Here is a 23,939-nt window from a genome sequence, read left to right on the forward strand (position 1 = left end):
TAACTAACATCATCCATATATTAATACATTGAAACTGTATTTCCAGAGTATTGAAGTTAAATAAATTGTCTGTAAATAATGGATGAGTTCATCATTTCCTTGCACTTTGATGGTAGTTGTTATGATTTCAGGCGTCGCTTAAAACTTGGTAACTGTCATCATCCCTTTATTAATACATTTAAATTGTATTTTCAGAGTATTGAAGTCAATGTAACTATTTGCAAATAATAGATTAATTAAAGTAATAAAAGTGAATATTTTTAGTTCAAATATAACTAAAATTGCATTGAGTCTGATACTAAATATTATACAAATACCACTGTAGTAAAGCTTAACCGGTATGTATTAAGTAGGTGCATGAAGACTAAAGAGAGAAGATATCATAAAATAAAAGAAAAGCAAATAGGCGGCTAGCCAAAAATTCAACCATCTCGATTTAAAGCTTTTAGAAAACGAGTTTCTCAACAACCAAAAAAAACGGTATTTTTGCACCTCAAGTGAAATGTGCTTATCAAACTATTAAGACTTGTTTTGATTAGCAAAGGAATCTAGAAACATAGTATTAAAATAATATACAAAGATATGATTATTTTAAGTTAAAGTTTATCTCCTACCTATCTTAATTTAAATCAAAATTCCATATCGCATTTTTCCCAATTTGAACCAGTACTATCGGAAAGTTATCCAAATTTTAACCTCTAATGGAAAATAATTATTAATTAAAAACAAAACATTCTCATATTCACTTCTCAGTAATTAATATAAAAAGTATGTTATTGCTAAAAATAATAGCGAAAGGAACTTCTTTAAAAGTAGATTATTCTATTCATACTCAAATTAGAAAAAAGACTTTTAATTTTGGCAAAGTATAAAGTCTCATCATTGTTTTATATAAACCATAAGACTTATACTATTAACGTTGGAAAACTTTTTTTGTAAAAAGAAAATGGTCCCAAAGTGACAAAAAATTCCAATTACCTAAGACTCCTTAACCTTTTAACGTTCAAAAACCCCAAAAAAAAGAAGAGAAAAAGGTGCTTTCGTTTATTCCGAACCAATCACAGTGATCGAACTTACTTCAAAAAAAAGAAAAGAGATAAAAATCGACCAATGATTGCAAACCACCACAGCAAACACACATTGCAACCGTGCAAGCCACCATAGGCTAACATTGCTTAATCCTTTTTGCCTCTGTGTAAGGCTAGTTTACGCTATGCTTTATGTTTCTTTCAAAACTCTCTCTGTGTTCCCTGACAACCTTGTACTTAGACGCTATCTAATCAACAATTACTATTCTCAATTAATTTCAAAATCAAAAGAAAAAAATAATTAAATTTTTTTTTGAAGCAATAGTAATTTAATAATCAAAATCATGCATTAAATACAAATCATTCTCCTTTTTCTATTCTCTTTTATCTCTCTCTCTCTCTCTCTAATCATTCATCAATTCGGGTCAAATACTAGAAGATCCGTTGTTTTTGTATTCGGAGCTCAATTCCGGGTCCGGATTCTAGGGTTTGTTGTTTGAATTTCGAGAATGGCTCAGGGAACAGGGAGGGGCAGAGTGGTCGGAGACTACTTGGTGGGTCAGCAAATCGGGTCCGGGTCGTTCTCGGTGGTGTGGCACGCGAGGCACCGAGTTCACGGAACCGAGGTAGCGATCAAGGAAATCGCTACGGGTCGACTCAACAAGAAATTGCAAGAGTCTCTCATGTCGGAGATCTTCATCCTCAAGCGGATTAACCACTCTAATATTATTCGCCTGCACGATATCATTGAGGTTCGTTGATTTTTTTTTTTTTTGGTTGGGTACTGTTTGGTTGGTGAGAAAATTGAGGAAAGCAGTGGAAAAAGAATTTTGAAGTTTGCTATTGTTTAGTTATGAAGCAATAAGCTTTAAAGCGCTTTTTTTTATATGCTTAAACCTTTGGTTTTGTTCGTTTCGATGGGAATTTATGTAAGGATTTTTTTTATAGGAATAGTTGACGTGTTGGAATTTGAAGGGAAAAGATTTTCCACAGGGTTTTTGTTTGTTTGCCATAGTATACTTTTCTCTCTATCTTTTTTGTTGTTGTTAATCTAATGAATGAATTAGACAGAGATATAGCTCTCTGTACTTGCTTAGAAGTTGAGGAAATTAGAGGAAAAAGTCAAAAAAATATGAAAATAAAATTTCAATTTTTATACTTAAGAAGACTATTCATGGGTAATGCAGCCTTTTAGTTTATTTGACTTGATAATTTTATATGTGGGAAAGCAAAACAAATGGATATTATTCATTTTTGTTTGTTTATTTAATTTTTTTTCCGGGTTCGGTTTCCTTAGTTTTTTTTAATCAACTAAACTACACATACAAACGACCCAATACTGAAGAGCTGGGAAAACAATGGATTATTAAGAAAATTGCAATTGCCATGTGAAGCTCAAGTCTTGGCCTGATTGGGCTTGAGCTTACTAATGGTCATTTTAGTTACATTAATGGAGTCCATTTTATAAAGTACTGCAGTCTTAAATCACTTGGCCTGATTTAGAATCTATCTGCAATATCAAATATTTGAAGGTCTGTTCAGCTAGTAATGTCACCTGTCTATAACAGGTTCAAAAAAAGGTTTTGTCTAATATTGCTTCATATAGGTTCCTGGGAAAATACACCTTGTATTGGAGTACTGCAGAGGGGGTGATCTTTCCGTATACCTTCAACGCCATGGAAGAGTCCCAGAAGCCACTGCAAAGCAATTCATGCTGCAGCTGGGTACGTCTTGAGCTTTCCTGGTTGTTCTTCATTTCTATCTTTTGAATCTTCAGTGAGTTCGTAATTCATTGATATTGGAACGTTTTGTATTTTACAGCTGCTGGTCTACAAATTCTTCGTGACAATAATCTTATACATCGGGATTTAAAGCCACAGGTTTGGTTGATTGTTTCCTGTTTAAGTTCCAATTCTAATTAATATGTGAAAACCTATATATTTCTCATTTCTCTGGACAGGAAGCAAGCTTATGCAACAATTTTTTTTCCCTTTTTTAAAATCACTTCCTAAAGCCATGAACAACCAAAACTTGTACATGCGTAATGGTTTAGTTTAGTTGAGTATGTTGTTCAACAGCATTGTAGAAGGCTTGGAAATTGCCAAATGGATAAATTACATGTGCTCTAGTTTATATGTATAATAATTAATTAGGGTAGTATAATGTTCAATTTATAAAAGAATTGTTTGATATGTAGTAATATTGTCATTGCAGACAGTTTTCAATGCATTTCAATCCGTTTGTAATGTGTATCATTTGTGGAACAGAATCTCCTTCTTTCTACGAATGACAAAAATTCAACTTTGAAGATTGCAGATTTTGGATTTGCAAGGTAAAATCAACGTTATGTTCCTTCCTGGGAGGTAGCCTTTCAGTATTATTGTTGTCATTATTATCTTTTTGAAGTGATAAATTCAGTCATGCTATCGTACTGCACTTTGCCATTATGAATCCTTGAATTGCGATCCATGCAAATATGATATAATGCAGCAGCCCAGGCTAGCTTCTCAATCAACTTCTGAAAACTACTCCAAGTCTTCTATTGAAAAAGCACTTTTTAGAACCATTTGCCAGCTCCTATGAGAAAAGGATCATGCAAAATAAAGGTGCTCAATAGACTCAATTTTGCCTCTACAGTAAACACATCAAATGACCCTTGATTCACCAATTAGCAAGTATTTGCTTTCTTGTATGCTTATTCCTCCAAAGCAAGCCAACAAATGACTGCATGCTTAGGATTTAGATAGGAATAGCATTAGGAAACCACACAATTCTCCACCAGGTGACATAAGGCTTTTTGTCGCAAATTGCATTCCAGGTATTTCTACAATTAAAGATTTTATTGGCAGCCATTAGCCACTCAACATGATCATCCCTATGCAATGGCACCTCATGAAGCCTCCCTTGAACCAAAGCCAATTCATAAGACCTAGTTTTGAGCGAAGTTTTTTTTCTTCTCTCTTTTTCCATGGATTTTTTTTTTTTGCCAATAAGATAATGCTTTATACCTAAAATTTTCTTTATTATGTCCAAAAAAACCACAAGTTTTTTTAAAGTAACGCTTGAAGTTCATAAGATTGTGCCTAATGTCCCCTAGATTTAGGTGCCTTCCTTGCTTAGACTTAGAGCCTTCGTTGGCACTCTAGTTTCTGGTGGTCAGGGAATGCTCCTAAAATTTGATGTACCCAATTAGATCTTATTTTAACCATTTGAATTCTTTTCCTTTTAGATAAATACCATTGGATTGAACTTGTGACCTCACCTCTTCATTCCCTTTTGGGGCAGAGGCAATGCCACTTGGTCCAAGGATTTTTTTCCCCCTGATTAAGCACATGCTTGTTACCTATACCCTTTGATTCACCTTGGGAGTACATGTGTTGACAAGACATGACATTGGGAGGTTGTGGCATTCAAACACTTCATAATGTGGAATAAAAAAAAAAAAAATCACTTGGATGTACCTTGCATCTGACTCTCAATTGAGGGGGTTTTCCCTAGATCATCTCTCTTAAACTTTTCAATGTTCAGACATTTCAGTTTTCCTTTTGTAGATCTCTGCAACCTAGAGGCCTTGCAGAAACCTTGTGTGGTTCGCCTCTTTACATGGCACCCGAGATAATGCAACTTCAGAAGTATGATGCAAAGGTGACTTTCGCTCTTTTCATTTTTTTAGTTACTCAAATGATTTCACGACTTCTTCTCATTAACGTTGAACTGAATACGCAGGCAGATCTCTGGAGCGTTGGTGCAATTTTATTTCAGCTCGTTACTGGAAAAACTCCATTTACTGGAAACAATCAAATACAGGTTTGATTAGCTTCGCTTTTTTACATAAGGCAGTTTCACATGGTGTGCAGTATTCTTACCTTATTGCTTTTAGTTTGGTTAAACTAGTCTTCATGCCTTTAGGATTTTCTTAATCCAACTGACTTCAATATTGTGTGCTGTGCAGTTGCTGCAGAACATTATGAGATCAACTGAATTGCATTTCCCTCTAGATATTACGGATCTGAGTTCGGACTGCAAAGATTTGTGCCAGAAATTGCTGCGACGTAATCCAGGTATTTCAGATGATGTGTGTGTGTATGAGATACCTAAGTAGGCCCAAGAGCAAACAGGCTATATCAGATGCTAAAGTTTGTTTGCTTTTCAATAATTAGTATGTTGTCAAATGCATCCACCTTATATTTACTTGTCCAAAGAATTTTTTTTTTGGTATATTAGCAAATGGCCTAGAGGCGTGCAAGTGATAGAATTACTAACTCAATTAAGGGTTTCCTTCAAATTCTTTCAAATATCAATCAAGTTATAATAATTGCCCAAGTTTTATTAAGAACCAGGCATCACAGGAACTTAATTATGTGCCATAATTCCTATACCTTGATGTCAACTATATATGCGTTGTTTGCAATAAATATAGGACCTTCTTCACATCATGTAGTTGGGCTTGGGCCAACAAATCTGCCTTGACGTTAAATTGAGTTCAACTTAATTGTATTGGCAATAATTGAGGATTGCATGTATTCACTATTCCTGCTGGTGCAGACTGGATGAGGCACGTGACTGCTAATTTGGGTGGTTTTATGACATTTAGATTCATAACTATTATTCATTCTACAAGTTTCTAATGCATAGAAAGCATGGATTGCTTGAGACAAATGAGCTAAAACAATAAATAAGAGCCCTAGGAATCTTGCCATATCTTCCCACTGATATGTGAGAGCCATAGGAAATTTGGTCTTATCTGCCAATGGATTATGAAGTCTAATATGAAATTCCACTCTAAATTCTAATCCTGTTTTTTATAATTGTAATTTACAGTTGAACGACTAACATTTGACGAGTTTTTTAATCACCCATTTCTTTCTCAGAAGCAACCAGCTGAATCACTGAGGTAAACAATACAAAGTGTTTTGGTTTTGTGGTTTTGTCTCACTGTATTTATCAGTCTCGAAAGTAATAAAAATTGTCTGTTGCATGCTGAAGTAGGAGGTCTTCAAGACTACTGGATGCATTTCGTTCGCCTGAATGTAATCCTGTGAGGAATATGGAGGAAAGTTCTCAAGATGATTGTCTTCCTTTCTTTTTAGATGATGATTCTAGTGGTGCAGAGGGGAGCCCATCTTTTTTTAAACGGAGGCCCTCAATGAAGTCTACTTATGGATTTTCTCTTGATACAAAAGTTGATAAAAGGGAAGCAGCATCAACGACTTCTAATAACATTATTCATACTTCCAGATATGGTAGTTCCACAGATAAATTGGAAAGTACTAGTCCTAAGTTAGACAGCCATAGACCACCCTCAAACAGAAATTTAATTGATCCTCTAAAACCTGTGGACCAGAGATCATTGAACGCTAGATCAAGAGGTACCAAATCCCAACATTTTTTTTTTCCTTTCATGTCACCATATGATTTATCTGGCTCCAGCATATGTGTTAGTAAGACATGGATTTTCATACATTGTTATCTTATTTTCATAGTTTCTGCGGTCATGGAGTCGCTAGAGTCAATTGATCAAGATTATGTTCTCGTGTCTGGACCTCCAATGGATGTGTCATCTTCCTCAGCAAGTGCTTCCAAGCCAAGCCATTCTCCATACAAGTCAGGGTCTCCTCCCCAAGCATTTGTTAATATGACTGACACATCAAGTGCTCCGATGCCAATCAGTGGCACAGCTACCAGTAACCTGTGTCGCAATGAAAGCTTGGAAAATCAGAGCTCTGCTCCAGGGACTTCACAAGGATCGATGTCTATAGGAGATGCTTTAGAGCAGCCATCAACTCACTGCATGATAAGGATTAAATCATTACAACAGTGCGCATCTGCCATTACAGAATTAGAAAATGAAAAGGTAAGTCATGGCATTCCCATTTATGGAATTAATCTTGTTTCTTTAGTATTCCTTCCACAAACCTGTAGGAAAGTTTAAAAGTGCATTTTGTAGAGAAATCAGAGTAGTAAGTAATAAAATGGTCCACTGTCCTCCCTCACTGCACAGCCAATGAATTTAATGATACATGGTCTCTGAGTAGCACCTCACATGATATATGGTCTCTGGTGGCATGGGCCTATGTCTGGCCCATTTACTAAGACTAGTTTAGTGGTTTCAATCTATGCCTTCGATAGAACTTGATTTCTCTCAATGTCAGCTATACACTTAATTCATTTAGTGTTTCTAGGACAGGTGTTGACCAGCTGACACAGAGGGTGGGATCTAGCTTGTATGACAGTGGGTCTTAATTCTCAGATGCAAATTCATCTGTATTATGTGATTTTAACAAGCCACATATTTTCATATAGGTGGAGTGCCCCCCCAACCCCCACCCCACCCCACCCGCTGCCTGCCAAAAATCCCCTTAAACTTTAATTAATGTTTTTTTCTTTCTTTATTTTTGTGTGTGTGTGTGTGTAGCTTCATTGAAAATAGTAAAAAGGAAATCTTTCCTATTTTATTAATGCTTTTTAAGGTTTAAAAGTTATTATATATATATATATTAAAAAGGAAAATAAAGAAACAACAATTCAATTGAAGAGAAAAAATTTATTTACCTTTAAAAAGTGTTATAACCTCAAATTTTGTATGTAATAATTTATTATGTTTCTTAGAAATGAGAGTCAGTAATAAAATTTGGAAATAAGTGTCTGTTTAGCTAGCTTATTTTTTGCCAACTTATTTTACTATTCAACTTATTTTTGGTACTATTCATGGGTCCCACTGTACTATTTCAACTAACATTTACCTTCATCTATAGTATTTTCAGCAAAAAGTTTTTAGTTTCAGCAAAATAAGCAGATTTCAAATAGATTCTAAGTATAAATAAACTCTATAATTTGATATAGTTTTCAAGTTAAACTCCAAGGTTTTAGATGCACAAAGGGTTACTATATGATTTTAATTTTTTTTTTAATAATTTAATCATTTTACAAGTTCAACAACAACCAAACATAAGCTGTACTTGAGGGTTATTTAATTAATAAAAATCATCGCAATTATGTGGAATTTTGACTAAAAAAAAAAAATTATAGCACAACTTATTCATACATATTTCTTTAAAAAACCCTAAATAAACACAATACCATGGATATGCGATCTTTTATGTGTAAACAAACTGTGTTTTTTTATAAGTAAGAAAACTTTTATTGAAAAAAAGAAAGACTACTTCATGCAAAATGAGGCACGAAGTAGCCAAAAGAATTACAAACAACAAAAATTTGTGTACAAGAAAAAAGAGAATCCATAAACATTGGAATGGAATCACTCGAAGTGAGTCCCCAAGCATAAGACCAATAAAACAAAGTTCCTACAAACAAGGCTATGAGCTGGACCCCTGAACTCCCCAAGTCCTCAAATATTCTATTATTACGCTCCCATCAAATGTTCCACATCATGCACAAAATTGTAAATATACTGCTTATTACCCATTTAAGTTGTATTTTATTGTCCAGATTGATATTAAGTATTATATATGTAATGCGTGTGCATTGTGCGTGTGTATAATGTGTGTACCTACATATATCTGTTGGTGTATGGAGACAAATGTATGTCATCATGCACAAAATTGTAAATATACTGCTTATTGCCCATTTAAGTTGTATTTTATTTTCCAGATTGATTTAAGGGTTTGTTTGGATACCGTTTATTGCTGAAAACTGAAAACTGAAAATACTGTAGCAAAATAATTTTTAAATGTATGAATAGTGCCGTGGAACCAATTTTAATGAAAATTTTGTTTGAAAAAAGTACTTGTGGGTTTTGTGAACAATGCACGAGACCTACTAAGTTGGACGCAGACGCAGCTGAAAGTGGGTTTTAGCTCTATCCAAACCCAACCTAAGTATTATATATGTAATGCGTTTGCATTGTGCGTGTGTATAATGTGTGTATCTACGTATATCCGTTGGTGTATGGAGGCAAATGTATGTTAGTTTTAAATTTTGTCCCCATGAAGTCAAATCCTGGATCCGCCAATCATACTTAAATATACTTGGATGGTTAATTCATGGTAAACTTTTTCTTTTGTTCCCTCAATACATGGTTGTAACCTGATAAATATCATATATCCTTTGACTATTGTTTTGGAGAGTATAATTAGGTGGTGGGACTAACTTAATCTTGTTCCCTCGTTCTGTTTGTGCCTCATGCTGCTAGCCTGACTCTCCTTCTGACATGCCTTACAGTACCACACTTTTTTTTTTTTTTGTGTTTTTTTTTGTGTTTCTCCTGCTCAAGCTTTAATGAACTTGTTTATGTCATCAAATTATAACAATATTTTTTTTTTTTCAAAAAGATTGAGACAGGCAGGCAACTAGAAGCATTCTCAATACAACTTGTAATTCTTGCAATTTGGAAGCAAGCATTGCATATATGCCATACACAAGCTGCCTCAGCTATGGAAGGAAGTCCAAGCCAAGAGAGTACACGATTTAAAAGGAGCACCAGCAAGAAGTATGATAGTCCCGATGCAGAAGAACGTCTTTCGGTTGGCAGCACTCAATTGCCGGAGGATATTGCCTCTCAGATTGAGAGAGAATTTCTCCTGGAAGTTGAACATGCTGAAGAACTTGCTAAGGTCATTGAGCCTGGTATGACTTGATCCTTAGACTTATCTTAGAGCGTTTGCATCAACTCGTGCCAAAATTAATGTCTATTTTAGCATAAGAACCTACTTTGTCTATTTACCTATTCACTTTTCAAAACACCCCACATTAGATTATCTATTTTACATTACATTTCATTAAAATATCAAATTTTCTTGATTTTTTTTCTCTTTCTTCACACACATAACAACCATTATCCACCCTCTTTCTTCATCATCAGGATACGTAAAGAAAGAAAAAATACAAAATGAATAGTATCAGCGTAAATTTATATGGTTATTGTAGCAAACTTGTAAATTTACACAACTATACACTAACTGATATGGGTCATTTTTAGGAAAAGCTCTGTAAAATTTACACATTTTTATATTATATTCCCACTGGTTTAAGTGATCTTATGATGCATAAAGTTTTTCTGTCTCCATATATCATCAACGATTCAGCATCAGTGTATTAAGTGTTTGTAGCCTGTAAGATCATATGTTTTTCACTTTTACTCTTATCCTTTTATCAAATCCATTTCATTGATGCCTAAATTTCTATAATAGTTCTTTAACCATTTTATTTGATGACTTTATGAATTTCAAATTGTTATTTGGGTGTTGTGAAGACTAAAACTGTCATATATACATACACGCATTATGTCAGAACTCTGCACTTAAGCGTGTTTGGGCGAGAGTAGTACTAGGATGGGTGACCTCTTGGGAAGTCCTCGTGTTGCACCCCTTTCTTTTTATATATCACAAAATATATATGTGTGTATGCCATGTTAATGGCTTTTATTGTTTTAATGTACCTACAACTTATTGGGACTGGGGTCCTATGAGCTAGTGGTTGTAAGTGCTGCATCCCTCGAATGGAGCTTTTCGTATGGGCCTTAATATCAATATTGGTGCACATTTATGGTATGGGGAGCTTTCTCTGTCATATATCATTTCCATGTCAGGGATTCTGGGTGCTTCTATTCATCTATTTTTGTCTATGTTTCAAATATGTAAAGAAGGAAGCTTTTTACTTATCAAAATAAAAAATGTAAAGAAGGAAGCTTTTGTGATTTCATTCTAAACTGTGTAATGTTTCTACATGTCATGATTCAGGCAATACAGAGATGCCAGATGCAATGGAGACAATATTCCAAGCTGCCCTTGCTTTTGGGAGGCGTGGAGGCGTGAGTATACTCTCTCTCTCTCTCTCTTGCTTAGAAAAAAAGAGAGTATTTACTTGTCTTTTCCCTGCATTTAGTTCTAGTTAACACTCACTAACTAGTTGGCAAGGCAAGTTCTCATGTTTATGCATTGTATTCATGCTTGTAGAACTCTTAGGTCAAATTACTGAGTAGGGTTCAGCAGTGAGTAGATCCAAAAAAATAAAAATAAAAAGTAATAAGAAACTTTATTAAAAAGAAAATGACTCCACCACTACACAGGAAGCGTACTGGAAATGCAGTAAGGTTTCAATTTACAAGTGTGCAAGAATTTTAAAAGAGTGGAGCTCAAATGTCCTTGGTTATATTCATCTATTCAAACAAGGACCTCAAGACAATCATCTTAAGCTCCATCATCTATCGTTTAAGACCTTAAAAAATTTTTAATAGGAAATTCTGCTATCTTGTTTTCAATGTTAGACAAATTATCTGTTGACATGTGCTAGTTGTGTGTCCATTCAGGCTTGTCTCATTCAAAGTCATGCTCCATCAAATATAACATGTAATAAGCTCAAAATTACCTTGTATAATTGATGCGTAAGCATTAAGAAAATTATATTTTATTTTAGTCTTATTTAATTTTAGAAGTCAATTGAGATGAAACTTTTTCCAATGGCTTTGTGTTGATTCCAACCAATCCTAAGTTTTGATTCCTAGGTTTCTATTTCGCTTGGTGCTGATTTGAAGCAAACCTAGGTGTTAATTCCTAGGTTATTTTAATATTATTTTTCTTCAAATATGGTGTTGCATCAAGGTTTGGTTTTGTCTTACATCAATGATGCTGTGGAGAAAACAGGGGTTGAAATACAAAATGGAATGCATTCACTTTTACATGGTATTGCTTCGAGTCCCTTATAAATAAATAAATAAATAAATAAATAAATAAATAAATAAATATATATATATATATATATATATATATATATATATATATATATATATTTGTTTGATAGGTAATTACACACACACACCCAATGGGATTTGGTGCTTGACTCTTGAGCTCACCCTCCAGTTAGCACATGCAAGGGAGGGGAGGTGTTAGCTAAGCTAGACCTCATTACCTCACCTTTTTTTTCTCTTTTGATAATTCAATAGTTTGGAGGTGAGGTGGAGGGGGGTGTCACCCCTGGATGGCTCCATTGGAAGGCTCTTGGCCCTCACCCTTAGAATTATTGTCTTATGTAAATAATCAAGGTAATGAAACAATGATCTCAAATCTAACTTAAAGGGTAAACATGAAGCTGAGATCTGTCTGTGTACTATGAATAGCAGATTATAGGAATATTAAATATTTTCTTTAGAAAACATTGTAAGCTCATAACATGTTACCATCCAAAATTTTCACTATTATTGAGTGATAGATTGACTTATAAAAAAATAAAAATAAAAGAAGGTGAGTGATAGAAAATGTTTTCTTTAGCTACTCACTGAGGATTGTTGTCTCATATGTTTGGTAGGTTGAGGAGCTCATGGGTGATATGGAAAAAGCAGCAGCATTGTATTCAAAAGCTGTGCGTTTGTTAGTTTTCCTTCTAGTGGAAGCACCATCCCTCATTCTCAATCCACCGTTCTCTCTCACAAACTCAGACCGGTATAGGCTTAGAACTTACATTGATGTCATTAATAACAGGCAAGGTTATTCAAGGTCCCAGAGGATGGCTCTTCTGAACACCCCCTTAGAAACAAGTCAAGTTTAGGTACCATTTCTTGATTGCTCGTTTCGTTTTACTCTGTAAAATTATTTGTTTGTACAGTTATTCTTTGAGTGACTGGGGGAGTTGGGATGTTGAAAGAGTTGACCTGTACTGGGATAGTCTGTTGTAATATTACATTTTTGTGATTGAAAGAATGGTGAAATGTGCATTCGTTCTATATTCAATGCGCACTCTGTTCAGATTATTGGTGCAGTAGTTATCTTGTTTAGAGCTCACCATCTTACAGTTGATTCAGTCGGAGCTCGTAAGTCAGTAACTTCTGATCGGTTGAACTGGAAAATGTATACAAGTTTGAAATTTCGTTAGTGCAATATGGGCTTCGTTTTGAAAGGAGATATTCGGTCTTGTATTTTGATGTTTATTAGCTTTACCTAAACTTTTTTTTTTTTTTTTTTGTGTAAACGGTAATACTTATTAAACCGGATTTATAATATATTATATAACTAGAGTACAATTACAAAATGGCCTAAACTTTGTTACTGTTAATGATGGGAAAAATATAATTTTAATGGTGGCTCTAAATAGAATCAATAACAACTTATCACTTAGAATTTATTGTGAAAATTTTGTGGACATAACATTTCTCTCTTTTTCTCTCACACAACATTTTCACAATAAATTTAATGGTTTTTAGTCACAAAGGTAGTTGTGGCCAATGGCTAAAACTCCATACAATATATATATATATATATATATATATATATATATATATATATATATATATATATATATTTATTTATTTATTGATAATAAATTTGAGAAATCTACTATTAGATTATATTTTTTCTTATATTTTTTTTGTTTGCAAAAATCAATAGCTATTATTATCTAGCGTTTAAATTTTAAATTTTTGTAATCTAAAATTATGCATAAAAGTAAGTTTACGTATCAAATAAAATAATAATCGATTGATATGAAATTTGAAATGCGTGTTAGGAACATAGAGCGTATTTTATTTTTTTGTTGAAAATAAAACGTATTAATAATATAAAGAACAAACGATCAAAGGGTTAGATTTTTAAAATATATAGTCATGTTAATTTTTTTAATGAGAGTTATAGCTATTGATTACAACTAAGTTTGTAGCAAATTACATTCATATAACTTATCTAAGATTCGAAATGATTTTTTTTATTTTTATACTCGAAGTAATCTAACTGCTTCGGAATAGTGTCAATGTCCTGACATGTATTGGATCACTGTGTTGCGTTGTAAAAATACAAACACCAAAAAGCTTTCCGTATAGCTAATTGTCCCAAACCAAACAGACCGGGCCTCAAACAGGCCGGGCTCAGATTAGCCCAATCTGGAGTGATTAACCTTATGCTGCAGAAGCACAGAGCCAAACTCCCGCAGTCCCGCTGATACCAAGAAGAAATTCTTAGAATAGCTAGGAAGGATGGAGAAATTAGTGAGGAAGGCCCAAAGATTTGACGACGTAAATCTGCACACTCTTTTCCAGCTTCCTTATGCTTGCTGTGTCCCTAAGGAGGAACAATTTTTTATGTTTATTAAGTATTTACTTCCATAAACACTTTTTAGCTGGGTATTATCCCACTTTTAGAGCATTTATTAATGCTGGTACACAGATTGATGATGTTATTGCCATTGTCACTTTGCAAAATAAATAAGCTCCTAAGCACAATTTTTTTAAGGACACACACTTTGCCGTACACTTTATCACAATTTATACATTTGTCAACCTATGATTAGATTACGTTGCTTACATAAAGGACCATCACTAATATTTGGTAAAAAGTAATCCAATCACTATTTGACATGTATACAAGAAGTCATAGAGTGTCTTTAGAATTTTTGTCCTAAGAATAGGAAATTTTCCACGGCAAGTTTGAATACCAAGGCCCCTCGAGGTGTCTAATATTGACAAACCTCATTACCAAATTCCCTACTCCATTCCCTTGAAAAGTCTTCACAAACTCTGTATGACATTAAGCCAAGTGTTCTAGAAAGTACAAGCTAAAGTTTTCCTCAATCCACTTGAGCTTAAATTGATCCCAAACCCAACCCTACTTTGGTGAAATATGACCTAAAAGTGTGATTATATCACCAGGGACCTATCCATCCCTCATATTGTTGTCTAGCCTTAACAAACACCTCCACCCAACCGACCAAACATTGCCACCAACCCCATGCCTAAACTCAATCACTGTAATCCTCCGCATGTTATTGTTATCACCCCAGATTACCTTAGAGGAAGTTTAAATGAGGTAAGCTGTTAGCTTGATTTGGTAGATCTCATCATGGATATAGTGGAATACAACATTTAGCCTACTATAAATAGTAAATACTCTTCAAATATAGCCATCGATGACTTTTTATTGTAGATGTTGGCTTCTAAGGCTAAATGACATTATTTTCGCACTCTTTCCATTTCTCTTTCTTTATGTATTATTTATTTTTATTTTTCATATTTTCTCATATACAATATCATCACGTAGTAATTAATTAACTATGTCCACCTTTTCGAATCCATGTAGTAAGAGAACCCTACCTCAACGCTACATAAACGCTACCCCTAATATGAATTGCTACACTCAGATGAAGGCCATTATAAAGCTCTTTGAAGGGAACTTGGTTGGCACGTACTCCTTAAAAAATAAGACACCGAATCATGACCTAGAACCAAAAATAAAAAAAGTTTGATACCATAATATTTGGTGCAAAATAAAACAGCACATATATTCACATAAGAGGAAAATTGATGCTCCAAATTAACGAATATAGATTATAGAATATAAATTCATCGTCGAGAATAACAAAAAAAATCATTTTTATTGAATTACTTTGTTATAACTTATAATAACGAATAACAAAACAATCATTTTTTTTATTGAATTACTTTGTTATTTCAACGTTCAAAACTCAATGCATCTCTTTATACATTAAAACAAACATGGTAAAACTTTGTTGTTTCTGTAAAAATTAGTGTCACATAATTCATATTTAATTACAATGTTTTCTTTTAAATAATGATATTATTAATCAAGGGTAAATTACAAAAACCTCCGTTGAGGTTTAGGAGAATGATATTTCACTCTAAAATTTAAGGAAATTGACACTTCACTCCCTTAAGTTTTGAAGGAAATCAACGTATTAGTCATTTGATTAATTATAACAATAACATAAGATTTAAAAAAAATGATATGGAATATTTCAAATTTTTTTTGAGTAATGAAGAGTGTATGGTACTGCAGGAAAAAGAGAATCACTAAGGTAACTGGGTCTTTGGACTTATTTAGAGTTGTTGGAAGTGTTTTTGTATTTGGAAGTTTGGTGACAAAGAACGGTAATGTTTTCTCTAAAAAGCACTCACTAATCAAGATTACGGTATGGTTAATGGAATCTTTTCAAAAGATATGAAATATTCTATTACTCCTATTAAAGGAATGACTAATGTGTTATTTTTTTTTTCCAAACCATTAAGAAAGTAGAGTGTTATTTCTCTTAAGTTTTGGAGGTACGAGTGTCATTTTCTTAAACTTTAAGGGAGGTTCTTACAATTTATTCAATTATTAATTCATCTCCTAAGCAATTTCCATTTCTTTGTATCCTCCAAACACAAAACAAAAAAGAGGAATTGGCATCTACTAACACAAGATGAGCAAAACAACAACATTTATGACTCTCTGATTAGACGTGACATCTCAACTTGGGCATGCAATAACAAATCTAGAGGATATAACAAGGAACCTTATACTACTAATTATAGATAGTATAGGATCCCTTATACTCCACCCGCCACTCCAAAAATATTACTTGAAAAGGTAGCAATGATGAATTATATTAAGGTATCTCAGGTAACAAATGCATACTTTTTATTTTTTAATTTCTTATATGCTCAAAACTTCATAAAATCTTGTGGAATAAACTTACAAACAATATTTTTACAATAATAACGTAACAAAGCGTAGGTGATTAAATATTAGCGATTAGTAAACAAATAATATTAATGAATAATGATGAGCTTAAATAAAAGCGAATTTTGTTAAGAAATTGTTATAACACTGTTGCGTGCTACAACTCAATTCCGTGCACATGTGGACTTGAACTCTGTGGTGGAAGTCGAAAAGAAATTGTTATAACACTGTTGCGTGCTACTACTCAATTCCATGCACATGTCGACTTGAACTCTGTGGTGGAAGTCGAAAAGGACAAATTCTATTCTATGATAAAATTGTTTTTACATATTTTGGTTGCATCAAATAATTTTGATGATTTATTAGCTTGAGTTACCAAAAGCAGGAGGTTCCCACCCACATGCTTGTAAATGTATTATTTTTCGTATTCACGTGCGATGAGGGAATGAATAAAGTAGCATTACCTTTACTCACCCAAATATACATATGGTGCCGCCACCCACCTATCGTCTTCAACGTCTCTATTATTTATTTCACTCTCACTCTCAGTTTCACACTACCGAGTCTCCGCCTCCCTCACTAGTGCGCTAAAAGTCCATTCAAAGACCTCAACTTTCCTTTATTCCAAACAAGGTACACACTCCATTTCCTCTCCTTTTAATGGATCCTTTGTGATTTTACTGATTTTGATCAGCTCGCTGCTGTGTTTTTGTGTGGAATTACAGTGTAGTTTGTAGTTTTTTTTGTTTTTGTTTTTGTTTTGGGGTGTGGGAATTGCTTAATAATTTGTCGAATTCTCTGAGTGTTTGTAATGGCTGGTGGGTCATCGAGTCTTGGGTTTTTGAGAAACGAGGTTGTTTTGGGGAAGATGTGGAGTCAGAGTGTGGTTGTAGAGAGTGTGAGAGTCAGAAATGTGGTCAAGGTGGTGGCTTTCCCAATGTTGTGTAGAAAAAATAGGACGGTTGTGGTGGCGAATGTTTCAAAATCAAACCCACTTGGTAATTCGCAGTTTGATGTGGCCTCTGTTTCGGTTTCGAAAGAAGGAGGTAATAGTGATAGTGGTAGTGTTGTAGGGAAAGATATTAGGATTTTGGAAACTGGGTTTGAAGTAAAAGTTGATATTGATGGGAATGGTGGTGGGGATGTGCTTGGTGGAAGTGGAAATGGGAGATTTAGCAGTGGTGGAGGAGGTGGTGGAGGTGGAGATGGTGGCGATGACAATGGGGATGACAAAGAAGAAGATGAGTTTGGGCCAATTTTAAAGTTTGAAGAGGTGATGAAGGAGACAGAGGCTAGAGGGGTTAGCCTTCCTTCGGATATGTTAGAGGCCGCGAAGAGCGTTGGGATTCGCAAATTGCTTCTTCTTAGATACTTGGATTTGCAGGTATGACTTTTTAAAGTTTCTGTTTTATCTTGTTTTTTTTAGTGTCTTTATCATTAATAAGTTTTTCCCCAACCAGTGATTTTGTTAATTGAATTGTAGGGGTCAGTCTGGCCTCTGGGTTTTGCAATGAAGTCATGCTCTATGCTTCGGAATCGAATGTTGGCTGATCCATCCTTTCTTTTTAAAATTGGAACTGAGGTTTGTTAATCTTGTTTGGATATGTATTCAATGCACATATTTGTGTAGAAATACAATTATGCTATATCTGCCAACTTTTATCTTGGAGTAGATGATGTCATCAACTCTATTGCTCAGGTTGTAGTATTAGATCACTCGCGCGTTAACTTGGTATGCACATGCAATAAACTACCCAATTTGGTAAATTTTTATAAATAGAGTATTTTTTTTTGATAAGTAAGAGTGATATATAAATATAAATGAAAGGCTACTCTATGCATGAAAAACATAGAGCAAACCTAGAAAAGCAAGAGGAAGAAAGAAGAAAAACTACAAAAGAGAAAGGGAGCTAAAAAAAGAAGGGAGAGAGTCACTAGTTGTGAGTCCCCAAGCCCTAGACCAATCAAAAAGAGTCCTACTAAAAGAAGCAAGCAACTGATCACCGGTGCTATCCAAATCTTCAAAAGTCCGCCGATTCCGCTCATTCCAAACACACCATAGGATGCCCAACGGAACTAAATTCCAAATCTGAGACGAGTGCTTCCCCAACCAATTCCACCATCCAAAAAACAAATTTGGGATCGCTCTAAGAATAACCCAAGACAAGCCAAAAGTTCTAAAGACAAAGCTCCATAACTGATAAGCCATCTCACAATGAAGAAGTAAGTGATCTACCGTCTCACCACATTGGCGGCACATAATGCACCAATTCACAAAATCCAATCTCCTCAATCTCAAGTTATCACCCGTTAGGATCTTATTCCAAGCTGCACACCAAACAAAGAAAGAAACTCGCCTAGGAGCCTTTACCCTCCATATAGCTTTCCAAGGGTATTGGAATACAAAACCTGAAGTTTACAAATTGTGAAAGTGTTAATAAGGCATTTTTGCACTGCAAGTTAGACTGTGACTGCGAAGTGCCCTTCCCATTTTACACAGGTTAAAGGCCCTTCTAAAATTGTGGCCAACTTCCTGTGTTGCTTGAATTGGGCATATGCGAGGGCCTCCATTTGTGTAATGTCTTAGAACACTGTTGATTTGGTTGTAATTCTTATATTTTTATGTTTAAATCTTGTCAACATTGGTGTAATGTGATACAGATAGTCATTGATTCTTGTTGTGCTACATTTGCGGAAGTTCAAAAAAGAGGCAAAGACTTTTGGTCAGAATTTGAGTTGTATGTTGCGGATCTGTTGGTTGGAGTGGTGGTTAATGTTGCTTTGGTTGGTATGTTGGCACCCTATGCTCGTATTGGGGGACCATCTGTATCTAAGGGATTCCTTGGACGAATGCAGCATGCTTACGGAGCTCTTCCTAGCAGGTTATTAGCTTATGCCAAGGGTGTTTTTTTAAGCTCAGATAAAGAACAGTGTTCAGCTATTTTCCTCATAATGAAATGTTTTCAAATTTCTTGTTCTGGATGTAGCCTTTATCTTGCATTCTGAATACATATTCGTACTTTTTCTGTCTCAAATACATATTCAACTTTGGAATGTAGGTAAGATTTTAGTAAGGCTTTTAAGTAATTTTCTTGTGCAGTGTATTTGAAGCAGAAAGACCAGGATGTAGATTTACTGTAAAGCAGAGAATTGGTACATATTTTTATAAGGTAACTTATACATATCTGTTCTGAAACATAGTGGAACTTCTGACATATTTATTATTGTTGATTAACCAAGTCTGTTTCCAGGGTATCCTGTATGGAATAGTTGGCTTTGGATGTGGCATCATTGGCCAAGGGATTGCAAATTTGATCATGACAGCCAAGCGGTATACTTCCTATATACATGCTTCTTTTATATCTGTCACATGCTAATTGCTGCTCTTGCTCTATTAGCAATTTTAAATAGTGGTTAGTATGTAGTCATTTTACTTTTTGTTCCCATCACTTATTTGAGAATCTTTGTATTCTTTGGGCATTTTCCACTTTTTGGTATGGTGCATTACTGATGCCATCATTCATGTGGCAGTTACTAAGTCAGGAACCCAGTTGCAGTGCTTTTTGCTGCAAGTAATCCATGATAAGCCATATCATGCTTCTTCCACTTAAGGGAAATGGAAGAACATGTTTGCTTTGCTTTGCCCGTTTCTCTGTTCTGTGTCTTATGTGCAGGTTTATGTTATTTTAAGAAGCTATGCTTTCACTTTAGGCTTCTATCTTGTGCACATATTAATGACCATGTGACTGGTAATAGACCTGCTGGTAATTTTAGTGAGACTACTAATTTGTACAAGTTAAATGCATTTGAAAGTTTTACTGGTTAAAATTATTCTCTGAAATGTGTAATGAAATATGTTTTAAGATGAAAATATATAGGAGTTGTTCCTAGAAACCATTTCTTCTTGAACTAAAAAGTGGATATGTAAAGTATCCACTATTGTGTCTAATGTAATTCCTGTCCTGTGTTTATGGATATTATATCTAAGGCTGTGATTGGTCCTATATGTAAAGGGTTGGATTGGATTGAATTGAATTGACTATTTTCTGTACCGTGCTTGGAAAATTCTTTGATTATATTAAATAGAGAATATCTTACTGAATTTTTCTGCTTGTGGATTGTGGGTGGTGGTAGATATTGGATTTGGAAGGAATTTCTTTAAAAAAAAGAAAGTAATTATTGTTGGTTAACCATCACCAGCAAGCATAAGTGCACAGCAGTTGGCCGATGATGGCGAACTCACATGGCTGGTAATTCTCTGCTGGCAGAGAGATTTAGTGATCAGCAGTAATCTTGAGATCGTTTGTGGTGACCTCAAGGTGGCCAAATTGCAACTTTTGGACAAAATGATAGGGTGACAGATTATCTTTACAGGCTGTATACAATTATACCACTTCCATCCTTGTGTTGTTATGTATGTCACATGGAAGATTAAAATTTCCAAAGGGACTAGTATATCCAATCCAATTGGTCATGAAAAATTAATAGATAAGAATAATTTTGTCCAATTTAACCTCTATCATGTCACATCAAATTTCTGCCTGAGAACAGTATCTTTTACAAGAAATAGCTACTTTGTGGTTTTTTTCCGAATGAGGTGACATTTCATCTTTTGGTGTATGCGGTTTTCTTTTCTTCTAGTGGAACATTCCCTCACCATAGTTTTTCTCCATATGTCAGGAGTATAAAAAAATCAGAAGACGACATTCCTGTGCCACCACTTTTGAAGAGTGCTGCTCTGTGGGGTATGCCTTACTTCACTGTTTAGATTTGCTACAAGTTGTCAGTCTCATTGCCTTAAGTATGATCTTGATACAAGTTTTTGGTATCTCTGAACTGGTGCATTTTTTATTGTTCTTACTAGTTCCCCATCAGTTTTGAGAATATCCAAAAGGTTTTGGTTTGGTATGTTTCCTTGATGTTTTACTAACTTTATTGTAGTTGTTCCTTTTCTCTTTGAGTTTGTTTTCTTTTCCAATTTATAATAGCTCAAACTCTAGATTTGATGCTAATTGTAAATTTTGTGCAACATCTGCGTTAATGTGATTGCCATGTTGTGAATCTTGGAGCTCATTTGTCTCAAATTGAAATTCCTGGTATTGGACGTCTTGCTTGTGAGGTCAAAGACTCAAACTTTTTCTACCAGACAAAACAAAGATAAAATTAGAGATAGTGGGACTCTGGAAGGGCTCCTCTGAGGCTATAGTTGTAGATTTGCCTTCAGTCTGTACTGCACTGGAGCTGAGCTACTAAAAATTTCTGTCCAGAAGGGGCCTTCAGCTTATTTATGAACCATATTCGGTAATACGAGGATTGAGGAGTTATGTAGGCATTTTATGATGGTAAAATGTACTCAAGTGTGCTTGACGTGGTATTCAATCTAGATTCCATTATCAAAATGCCTTAACTTTTACCTATAAAAAGAAAATGATAAGCTTCTATTCCCACTGAACTATTGCAACTTTACAGCAGGAGCATGACATACTTCTGGCAGTAGTCTGCCGTAGGTACTTACCATTGAAACTCACAGCTCTACACAGAGAGTATTGTTTGCAAAAAGTGAACCAAGATCCATTGTGCTGTTTGATAATTTCTTGTAGCTGGTGCAGTACTGGTGAAAAACTTGAGTTTGATGCAGCATGTTTTATTGCAGTTTTTGATGGTTCCTGATTTGCCACATATTCACCATTTTTGTCCAGCACAAAGATTGGGTCCAAAGTCTAAACATGTTTGGAGCATCTTTTCCAACCCATTAGGCCATTACATGGTGATTTATAAGACTATTCTTGTGTATTATCTAAAAAAGTCACATGACTTATTAAAAAAGTCATGTGACTACAATTACACATAGATGGTCTCTTCAATCGCCACACACTGGCTTGAAGCAAGATAGCTCCAAACATGTTTGGAGCCAAACTTTTTCTTTTTTTTCCATGTTCTTTGTTTCCTCATTTGCAGTACAGACATGTTCTATGTTGCCTACCTTGAATATTCATTTCATATTGACTATTACTACAATTTGGGGAAGATTGCCTTCTTTATTCAAACTTATCTTCTAGCTCTGAGTGTTAACTAATTTTGAAATAGTTCTTTAGTTTTAGTTGCCATCTATATAGCCTGTGCTCTCGGCGATAACTTGAGGTTTAATTGTCATGTATCTACTCTTTTCTGCTGATTGGTTTTGGTTTTCTCTCCAATCTTGCAGGTGTATTTCTTGCAGTTTCTTCCAACACCCGTTATCAGGTCATCAATGGACTGGAACGTCTGGTAGAAGCATCTCCTATAGCAAAGCAGGTTCCACCCGTTGCAATGGCTTTCACAGTTGGCGTGCGATTTGCCAACAATGTATATGGTGGGATGCAATTTGTGGACTGGGCTAGGTGGAGCGGGGTGCAATAATAATTGTATGGTGTTTCTACTTTAAGTTGGAGTTGCTTTTTAGGGGGACTTAATTTTTTCATTTTATGTCTGGTACTCTTTATTCTATTGGCTTTTTATTTTGTACCATTTCCAAATCTAGAAATGCTAGCAGAGGGTTGTTTTATCCTTGTAGTTTACATAAGCCCCAATGCAGTTTGATCTTTTAACCAATTGGCCGAGATTTGTATTATCTTTTTGTTATTTCTTCTCTCATGGGACAAGAGGTCACCAATTTGTTAGTGTACCCTGAGTTTCTTTTAAAGGGAGAAATTGAATTCTGATAATACCCAATCTTGTCTATCTTCTACTAGGCTTTTAATTTTTCTTTTCCTAGGTCAGTCTAAATGGTTTGAAAGTACTTAACATAATCATCACAAAGGGCCCAATAAATCCTTGAAGTCTACAATTTTGAGTCACGCCAATGATGCAAAAGTACGAATTTATTTTTGATGGGATGAAATTGATTATTAGAGCTGAATCTTTTGAAGGATAGCTAGGGTCTCACATTTAACAGACATAAAACTGCCTTGGTTACCCTTAACTCAAAAACGTTGATCAGTCTGAGAAGTAGGAAAAGTAGCTGCAGCTGATTGGTTCTAGATTTGGTCTTCTTACCACACTTGACTGGGTAGATTATAGGACTCCCCCACACCACGAAAATTGGATAACACTCCTCTATTCTACCGTTTGTGTTCCACTTTATCTTCCACAAATTGTGGAATATCATGTCTCTGATTTTTTATTTTAAACTCTGGTTATGTTATAAGAAAACTAAAATGAATTCGTGGTAAGTTGTGATGGTGGAATATAAAATGAAACACAAAAAGTATGATTATGGAGGCAATGTTAACTTATTTGGTGTGAATTGTGTGACATGATGTCCTTGAATTTACTCTAAAATTGATCATGATGTACTGAATAGAATTTTTCTTTTTGTGTTTCAAGTCTCCACCCTCAATGGGAGTTACTTAAACCAGAAATCTATTAACTCGGTCTATAACTTAACCTTCTAGTAAATTATTAGGGGTTATACTAGAAGGGTAAAACTTAGGTACAGTACTTTAAGTTCCCTAATTAATATTTTGATATCTGT

At 34.7% G+C, this 23,939-nt stretch overlaps 2 protein-coding genes across 5 annotated transcripts; both read left to right on the forward strand.

Annotated features, from left to right (window-relative positions):
• The first annotated feature begins 1,261 nt into the window (after nt 1-1,261).
• LOC142610411 (serine/threonine-protein kinase ATG1c-like) lies at nt 1,262-12,885 on the forward strand. 3 transcript variants are annotated; one of them, XM_075782231.1, is made up of 14 exons: nt 1,262-1,780; nt 2,635-2,752; nt 2,850-2,908; nt 3,296-3,360; nt 4,580-4,673; nt 4,755-4,835; nt 4,981-5,089; nt 5,850-5,922; nt 6,015-6,397; nt 6,512-6,882; nt 9,320-9,614; nt 10,727-10,797; nt 11,588-11,668; nt 12,291-12,711. In XM_075782231.1, exons 1-14 carry the CDS (start codon nt 1,538-1,540, stop codon nt 12,528-12,530), a joined length of 2,283 nt encoding a protein of 760 aa, XP_075638346.1. In that variant the 5' UTR covers nt 1,262-1,537; the 3' UTR covers nt 12,531-12,711. The 3 variants fall into 3 exon arrangements, with proteins under 3 accessions (XP_075638346.1, XP_075638348.1, XP_075638347.1); XM_075782232.1 differs by having other exon boundaries at nt 1,403-1,780; nt 6,018-6,397; XM_075782233.1 differs by lacking the exon at nt 11,588-11,668 and having other exon boundaries at nt 12,291-12,885.
• A 4,029-nt stretch (nt 12,886-16,914) lies between these two features.
• On the forward strand, nt 16,915-23,130 carry LOC142610725 (protein RETICULATA, chloroplastic). Of its 2 annotated transcripts, XM_075782645.1 has the most exons (8): nt 16,923-17,059; nt 17,152-17,810; nt 17,910-18,008; nt 19,088-19,308; nt 19,527-19,596; nt 19,678-19,757; nt 21,107-21,171; nt 22,632-23,130. In XM_075782645.1, exons 2-8 carry the CDS (start codon nt 17,238-17,240, stop codon nt 22,823-22,825), a joined length of 1,302 nt encoding a protein of 433 aa, XP_075638760.1. In that variant the 5' UTR covers nt 16,923-17,059; nt 17,152-17,237; the 3' UTR covers nt 22,826-23,130. The 2 variants fall into 2 exon arrangements, with proteins under 2 accessions (XP_075638758.1, XP_075638760.1); XM_075782643.1 differs by having other exon boundaries at nt 16,915-17,810.
• Nucleotides 23,131-23,939: the final 809 nt, after the last annotated feature.

The sequence above is a fragment of the Castanea sativa genome, chromosome 9 (assembly GCF_040712315.1).
Source record: "Castanea sativa cultivar Marrone di Chiusa Pesio chromosome 9, ASM4071231v1".
In the NCBI taxonomy this organism is placed as follows: domain Eukaryota; kingdom Viridiplantae; phylum Streptophyta; class Magnoliopsida; order Fagales; family Fagaceae; genus Castanea; species Castanea sativa.